At 51.9% G+C, this 8,919-nt stretch overlaps 1 protein-coding gene across 2 annotated transcripts in view; it reads right to left on the reverse strand.

The window, feature by feature from the left end:
• The window catches only part of PLCG1 (phospholipase C gamma 1), a 36,727-nt gene extending 27,808 nt beyond the window's left edge, over window positions 1-8,919 (reverse strand). For both annotated transcript variants that reach the window (XM_042980397.1, XM_042980396.1), the window contains exon 1: window positions 8,669-8,919. In XM_042980397.1, the coding sequence (XP_042836331.1) occupies window positions 8,669-8,885 (217 nt within the window). In that variant the 5' untranslated portion in view covers window positions 8,886-8,919. The remainder of the gene's footprint in view (window positions 1-8,668) is intronic.

Here is an 8,919-nt window from a genome sequence, read left to right on the forward strand (position 1 = left end):
GTACAAATTGCCTCTTGCTGGCTCTGGGCTTTCACGGTTTTCTCCATGTTCTAGATTGCAAGCGTCCCAGGATCAAGGACCAAGTCACCTCCTTTACTTGCTTGCTACCCCCAGAGTCCTCTGTGCCAGGCATGGGCTCAGCAAAGGAGATGCCAGTCTTCTGCAGAAGAAAGCCCCACCCATTTATTCTGCATCCTGAGTCTTACTGAAGCCAGGGCCACCCGCCAACACCGGGAAGGGCCCGGAAGGAAGCAGCAGAGCCTATACACAAAGCCTACATGTGGCTATAAAAAGGAGCCCTCCCTGCTTCCCCCAGGATGGGCCCGGTTCCTAGGAGGTGATGAGTGGGGGAGAGAGCTAGTACTTGTGCCTGGGCACACAGCCACTGCAGCCTCTTAAAGGCTAGCCAAGCACCACCTCGAAAGGAACTAGTGTTACAAGGGGGGTGGGGGGGAATGTTAAGAGCTAAGTGAAAATGGTAAGCAGAGACTCTTAGAGTCCCATCTCCTGGGACCCCAGCCCCCTCCAAAGCAACCAACTCCATGTTCTCACTGCCTCTTCCCCCAACCCCAGAGTATTCAAGGAAGACCCATTTCCCACACTTCTTTACCGCTCCTCCTCCTCTCCCTCTCCTGAAGGCTCCCTGTGGAGGTGCCAGCATATCCAGCAAAAGGACTCTAGGAGGATCGGTGAGGAGGCAATGAGAGGCCCTACCTCCGGGAAAACAGCAGGAAGCTATGGCCACAACATCATAGGTTCAGGGGTAGCTCAAGGAGGGCACAGCAGGGAGATAACAATGAGGCAGTGGCACAGCTATGGTACCTCAACTCTGAACACAAAGGCACCTTACTACAGAGAGCACGGCCACACGGGCGGCAGTCTATCTGCCCCAACAGCAGAGCCACCTGCACCACTGCCCATGCCAAGACACAGAAATGAATTCCTCCCCAGCCTCTGGTCTCCGAAGCCCTCTCCAGCCTGGTTTGCCCAGCGTTCGGGCCCTGCACCAAGAGGCTGACCCAGAGCCACTGAGGCCATTCTCTGAGAACCAGTGGAGTGGCTTGTCATGGTCACACACATGTAGTAGAAGTGAAAAATGAGCCTCACTTGTTGTCTGCAACTGAGATCTGGGGTTACTCATTATCAGAACACACTCTCACCTCTCCTGACTGACAGAACAGCCTCTGGTTTCTTTCCTCCACAGCACTCCCCAGGTCCTGCAATTATTTTTTCTGTCTTTCTGGCTGTACCTACCTCGAACTTTACATTTATTACTGGACCCCATGGTGCTTGGCATGTCAGCAAATGCCAGAGTCCAAAGCCAGGGAAGCACGGTGCTGCCTTGCTTGTTCAGTGTGTCACAAGAGCCCAGGAAAGCTGGGGTTTGGGGGTTTTTTATTGTTGTCTTAATAGAGTAGCTACAGAGTAGCTATAGTGATAAAACACACTGGCCTAGAGACCTACTACCACTGGGAACAAGGCAGAGTTTGCAGTTCTCACGTCTAGGTTAGCAGGCCTAACACACACCAGCTAGGCAGGCAAATGAAGGAACACCTGGGTGAATCTTTGCATTTGAGCTTGTCATCAAGGAGAGGCCCTTCTCAGAGTACCTCAAGCACAGAGCCCCAGGTCCTCATTTCCCTGCAGAGGCTGAGGTGCAGTCATCATCGTGAACCAGTAACAGCAAGTCAGAGCAGGGCTTTTTTGTCCCCCACCTCACATCACCTGCTATATTCACCCCCAGCCAAAAGTGTGGGAAAGCGTCTGCTGGAGGTGCCATGGCAAGATGAAGGTGGCAGATGATCTAGATGGAAGGTCTACGTCCAGTTTGTCCTCGGCCAGAAGCCTGGGCTGGTCCAACAGCACATCTGGCCAGAGGGCAGAGTGGATCAGATCACTCTGTCCACATTAAAAAACACGTTTGTCCTCCAGAATAGTCTATCTTTTTGTCATTTTCTCAAGAGTGGAAAAATAAACTGAATACTGTAGTGGAAATCAGAGATCCTACACTCTGGTCCCGGCACTGCCACGAACTTGCTGTGTGACCTTACCCTGGCGGCCCTGGTTTCTCATCTATGAGAGAGGGCTAACCATTCTTGCCCTCCATCGATACATGAGCTGTGGCGGCACAAAAACAACACCACAGATAAGAAAATGCTCCATAAACTCACTGCACTATTCAAATACCCAATTTTCCTCATTCTCCAGTCCTCCATGCACAAACTCAGGGAAGGAACAAAGAAAACAAGCAGGAAACAGATCTGCAGCCCAGGCTTTCAGAACAGCCACCAGTGGCCATGCTTGGTGGTGGAAAGAACTTGAGCTCTGTAGCTAACTAAGGCGAAAGCATAGTAAACAAATACTTATTAAGTGCCCACAAGTGCCAAATGCTATGCAGAGCACTTTCACATAAAATCTCTTACTCTCACATGCAACTTCACTTGACTATTGCTAATATACAACTCTATGAGGAAGTGACTTTTACAGCTGAAAATCAGTTTCAGATAGGTTAAAGTAACTTACCCAAGGTCACAGGAAGAGCTGAGACTTGAACCCAAATCTGACTTGAGCCACAAATCTTCAGTCATATGGAGCCCAATTACCAACAACTGCTCAAGGCCACTCAACACCCTTGGCTCTGCCTAGAGTCTTGTCATCTGTTCCCTTATTGTTCTCAAAGAGTTCCCTCTAGGGAAGCACAGGCACCATGCTTCTCCGAACAGAGCACTCTACACGGAGCACCAGCACATTCCCTTCTTCCTTTGTCACCCCCATTTCTCCCAGGACTCTCCTCAAAGTTGTCACTGACTTCTCCAGTTCTAAAGAAATAGAGAGGGGGCAAAAAGTCTCCTATCCCCTAATATCAGACCTTTGTGACGTTAGGCCTCACTTCCTCCCTCTGACTTATTCATCTCTGACCTCTTTGAAGCCATGTAAGAGGAAAAAGCACAAAATGGGAAGAGAGGCCATGACTTAACAAAGACTGACAAGAACAGTGACAGCAGAGGCAGAGACAGGCCCTATTATATTCAGGTGGTAGCATTAAAGCACTTCCAGAAAACAGGGGTCTCCAATCAATGTGCTCAAATAGTATTCCTCTGGACTAGGCACACAGAAATAGGTCAATATGATACCAAGGCAGCTGCTTTCAGCCAACTACCCTATTGCCTTGCAAAAGCTGGCAGCAGGAAAGAGCCCTAACAACATGAGGGCTGCTGAGAGCTTGGAGAGAGAAAATGGGTAGGCCTCCTGGTCTCCAAACCAAAGGGGTTGGTGGCCAGGCACCACACCCTCAATACAATAGGTACATTTGCTGTCTTCCACTACTGGGTCCTCCTGGGGAACTTAATCCTCATCTTCCTCCTTGTCAGAACGCCCACAGTGCCACACTCCATGTGAAACACTTTATGAAGACTCTCCTCAAATGTTCACAATATCCTTACGAGACAAGTGCAGCTTATTCCTATAACCCTCTTTTGTAGACAAGGACCCCAGAGAGAAAGTCACAAGCTCAAAGTCACAGAGCAAGTTAGTTACACAACCTAAGTAGTATGAGTTCAGAACCCAAATGCTAAATTATAAACTACTATGCTCCACTAGCTCATCCCTCCAGACCCCCTCCCATCCACCACTGCTGTATCCCTGCCTTGCCTCAGCAAGGAAGTCTTGCCCCCGCTCATCAGCTCTCTCCTGAAAAGTGCAGCAGCTCCACTGGTTTCCCTCAACTTCCCCCAGATAAAATGCAAGACAGCCCTGCTTCAGCCTCTACTGACAGGCACGGCCTATAGGACGGAGTGTAACCTATGAGCATGGCACCCTGTGGCTGTCCCGGAACTGCTCCCCACCACCCGCAGCCTTACCTCTACCACACTAAATGCATACCCGACCCCCACATAAGGATCCCCAGTGCCTCAGCGTGGGCACAGGCAAGTTCTTCAATCAGTCAAGGCCCAGCTCACCGGTCACCTCCTCTGGGAAGCGTTCCCTGGCTCTCTCCTCTCAACCCCAGCTCACTAAGCCGAGCTCGCTACAGAGCTCTTGGTATAGACCTTTATTATGGTACACAGGATACACGGTTATAATTACATGTTCCCAGTTCTGTCTCTTCCAAGAGTGTGGGAGTTCCTCAATGGCACAGTCCATGTGTCATTCACCTTTAGTGCCTAGCACTGGGCAAAGAGGAGTTGTTCAAACAACATTTATTGAATAAATGCTCCTCATTCTAAGAGGCTACACAAAACAAGGTTAGTGGCCAAGATCTCTAACCAGTGACTCAAGCCTATGCATCTATGTATGTACGTATGTATGTACGTACGTATACGTACGTACGTGTACACACACACACACACACAGAGTCTTAAAGTCAGATATGACTGATTCTAGCCACAAACCTCTAGTTACTGTGGCTCAATTACCATTGGCTGCTCACGGCCATTCCTTACTCTTGTCTCTGCCTAGAATCTTGTCACCTATTACTGTCCTTTTCTCAAAGATGTCCCCCCAGGGAAGCGTGGGCGCCATGTACAAAACACTCTACAAGGTGCACAAGAACATTCCCCCTCCTCTTATCGCACCGCCACGTCTCCTAGGGCTCTCCTCAGCTGAAGGTCTTGCGGGGGTGGGGGGGGCCCAATGCTGGGTATGCTCAGCTTCTCCAGTCATCTGTGAAGCAGGCCCTTTCCTACGTTCACAGGAAAGAGAGAGCCCCAGCTAAAAAGGGGGCCTGGCAGAGCTGGTCTGGAAACCCACACGTCAGGGCAAGCGTGGGGTGCTAAGGAAACACTAAGAGGTCTGACTTCCCCTGGAAAAACTACAGTCAGAAAGGAAACACACAGGCGGGGATGGCTAGCTCTGGAGATCCGGACATGTGTTCTTGCCCATCTTCCACTGGGAGCAATCAGCCAGCACAAAGAAAACCCTCATGACACCCAGCCTGCCCACCTCAGGTGCCTTGGGCCCAGCCATCAGAGCAGGCCTTGTGGTCTGTCTCCTTGCCAGCCTGACAGCCACAGAGGTCAAGCCCAAGATAACTGGTCCCAATATCACCTCCTCTCTGAGCCTCACTGCCTAGTCTGGGCGGTTTACTCTCTTCTGCCACCATACTGACCCCTCCCTCCCTACCCCGGCCAACTCCCATCAAAGGTACCACTAAGAATTATCATTGTCTGTTTTAGTTTCCCTGAGAGCAAGGACCTGTTTTCATTTACCATCTAAAGGGCCTAGCATCTAGAAGGGTAGGCAAGAATCAAAGACGAAAGCCTGAGGCTCCAAAAGTTCCACAGAAGAGCATGGCTATCATTCAGAACCCTCCATGGAATCTTCACACAGGCCACTGTGCCCACAATGACCCTTGACTGAACCAGCTCACCCCAGAAAGGCACCAGAAGGAAAAATGTGAAGCCAGAACCTAGAGAGGCTGAGGCTGTCTGTAATGCAGGTCTAGGCACGAAAATCTGTCCTTAGAGGAGCAACAGAGACCACTGGGACATGGAGCCTGAGGCCCACTGTCAGCACAACCCTGGGGCTGAGTCCTCTTGGGATGGCCGGCCAGTCAGTCAATGACTGGAGAGCTGGGTCTAAGTGAGGCTGTCACAAACTAGGACTATCACTCCATGGCACAATTCACTCCCTATATTTCCATTTCCTCATCTGTAAAATGGGATAGGACTCCAGACACACACACATACCCAGGACCCTTGTGAAGATTAGCCAAGAAAATATGATGAAAAGTCTCTGTAGCACTCAGCAGGAAGTCTATAATTGCTTTGTATTCATTTATGTCAGTATCTGCAACATAAAAAACCAAACATCAACCTGGTTCCTGTCACATCACCATGACAACAGACACCAAAGCACTTCCCCACCCCTCTTTTTAGCCAAACTATCACCTTAGAAACCAGCAAGTGCCAGGTCCCATTTCATGAGTGGCAAAGTGAGAGAGCATGGAGTTGGGTCAGAATGAGGTCTGATGCATGAGCGGTGTGCATTTTCACTGAACCACAGCATCCCTCCTTCAGGTCCACAGACACCCTGAGGGTATGAGAAGTGCCTCTCTCCTTGGCCAGGCTACAAGCACTATACGGAACCCTGGCAGAGTCAGCAGGAAAAGGCCAGGTGGCAGGGATCACAGCTGGCAGCCCAAACTTCCTCAAAGCCTGCAGAGGGGGCTGCAGGGAGCAGAACTCACCAACAAGGTACCCCCATGAATGGGCAGAAGTGGGGCAGCTTCAGCAAGCGGCTCCATTTACAAAGTGTGAACTCTACACAAGCATCTACTAGCATTTTTACTCAGACTTCTTCAACCTGGGCCTCCAAAATCAAAGGGCCTAGACTCCTTCTATAGTCTTTGCCTATGCTCCCAGCTGATAAGATCACTGAATCTGTATTTCTCTAGCTTATCTACCCTTGGGGGCTGGGGCCGTGGGTCCTGTGCATTCCTGCCACCAGCCCCCAAAGACCGGAGACACCATGGACTGGATTCTTCCCTCTTCACACCCCTCCCTTCTGTTCAGGCCCCATCTTACAAATAAGAAAGTCACACCCAGGAGTCAGATGTGCAAATCTCCATAGATTTACTCCGTAAGTTTTACTCTGTCATGTACTGTTCTATACGACAGGTGGGTGGGTGAGGAGAAGAGCTGAAGCAAAACAAAACCATTTCCTCCCTTTTTCCGGGTAGTGATCTAAGTGAAATGTGAACTTGGTCCCCATCCTCCTCCCTTCCTATACTCTCACCCTCTCCTAAAGCCACGCTCCACCTCCCTCAACATTTCCAGTCCAGGGTTGAGGAGGACAGTCACAGTCTATTAATGCTATCGTTATTATTAAAACCAGCTCACACTTATTAAACGTTTACAGTGTGTCAAGCACTGTGAGATGTTTTACATCAATTTTCCTATTTAATCCCCAGAGCAACCATATAAGGTGGGTATATTACCACTCCCGTTTTACAGATAAGAAAACTAAGCTGAGAGTAGATAAACAATTGGCTAAGGGAAACACAACGAATATACAGGCTTCAAATCCAGCCTTGCCTTCAACCAGTGTGCTGCACTTACCCCTGCTGGTCACACACATGGTTTGAAGTGTTAGTTACCCAGGAAATCTCTATCGAGGAACCTCCAGCCAGTGCCACCAATTCAGCAGAGCAGAGGGAGCACCATAAAAGCAAGGAAGGGGCTGTGCCTGGAGTCTATCTCAGCTCCCTGTAGTATCTGTCCTTCCTCTACTTTGGAATCCAGTCTCTCAAATCACTAAAATTTTCTCTTGATGGCTGACAGGGCTGATGGAGGCACAGAGGAAGGCAGCTGCCATTTCTAAGTTCAGCAGCTGCATCAGATCTGGAGTTTGTAGCTGAGGATGGCTGCCTCACCACAAGACTTTCCTTCCTCCCAATCTCCTCACCCATCTACACACATGTACACCATACCCAAGGAGGTCTGTAGGACGTTCCTGTGGGGGTGTCACTTCCTGACCCCCCTCCTCCACATGGACCTGGTTCTAACACCAGTCTCTGCGGGGGAGGGTCCTTGCAGGAAGCAACCTACAACCTAGGGTAGCAGCACTATCTCTCACACTTGGAGGTGGGGGAATGGAGGGTAGAGCTGGGCGCCCATCCGGCCACAGCATAGGCATGGCGCTAAGTGGAGTAACACTGAAAGACCTGTGGGGTTTTTCAAAATCCCCTAACTCCCTCCTCCCAACTGAGACCTGCCCCAAAGCAGCCAAGCTCAGTCCTGGGAAGGCAAAGAGGCAGGAAACCAAAAGTAGCCGCTCCCGGCTCTCTGCAGCCATGGAATACAGGACGCAGTACACAAAGGGCTAGACCCCAAACTGGCTGCACGCTCTTGAAAAAAGTACCTGACTCCAAGGCACTGAGGTTGGCCTTTCTGGGCCAACCTCTTGAGAACGTGCTTCCAAGGGCAAGAGGAGCCTGGCCCCTTTACCAAGAGTCCTTGCCCTGGCTTTGGGTGACTGCCCACCCACGCAGACCTCTGAAATTCAGCTTCAGGACAAAAGCAGCAACAGGGGAAAAAAGCCACTGCCTTCTCTCAGGCTTTTCCAAACCAAACAGGACCACCTTCCACCCTCCCCAAGAGAGATGAGTAGAGCTGGCTCTGATCCAAAACCAACCCTACCCTAACATCTGCCTAACTTCTACTTAGGGAACCCAAAGGTTCCTTTGCAAATGGAGCCCAGCCTGGGGCCCAGAAAGTTTCACCAAGACTGTCTTTTGGGAAAAAAAGGTGGTGGGCGGTGACCGTCTGGTCTGGCCCCAGGTTCTGGGGCTGGGTGGGCTGACGCTGCCTTGGCTTCCCTCGCCTTGGCCAACACCACTCCCGAGCTAGGAAGAACCAGACCCCTGCCCCGCCGATCTTAGACCCACTAGGATTTTTAGGCCTCTGGGCCAAGCGCTTGGAACACTTCCCCCCGCCCCCCACCCCGGGCTGGGGGAGGGGGCGTCCTGTCAGGTGACTGAGGACCCGGATGCCCCCCGCCCCCAGTGACCACCCGGGCCGAGGCGGGGGCGGGGACCGGAGGGTGTGGGGGAGGGCCCGAAAGTTTATCCAAGTCACTCCAGCCGCGGGCCGCGGCGCGCGCAAGAGCCGGGCGCGGACCCCCGCGGCCCCCGCGCGCAGCGGGCCCCGGGAAGGGGGGGCGCACTTACTGGCCCCCTCGATCTTGTCGGCGCCACGGCTCCACGTGATCTGCCGCGTCTCCAGCTTGACCTGGAAGGTCTTCCGCTCCGGCCGCTGCGACTTCTTGGAGTAGAACAAAGTCATGACGGTGCCCACCTCGAGGCTGCGGCAGAGGTGCAGCACCTCGGCGTCCGAGGGCGCGCCGGGCCCGCAGCCATTGGCGCAGGGGGACGCGGCGCCCGCCATGGCTCCGGCACTGGGGGTGGTGGGGAGGGGGAAG

Source organism: Panthera tigris, chromosome A3, assembly GCF_018350195.1.
Source record: "Panthera tigris isolate Pti1 chromosome A3, P.tigris_Pti1_mat1.1, whole genome shotgun sequence".
Classification (NCBI taxonomy): domain Eukaryota; kingdom Metazoa; phylum Chordata; class Mammalia; order Carnivora; family Felidae; genus Panthera; species Panthera tigris.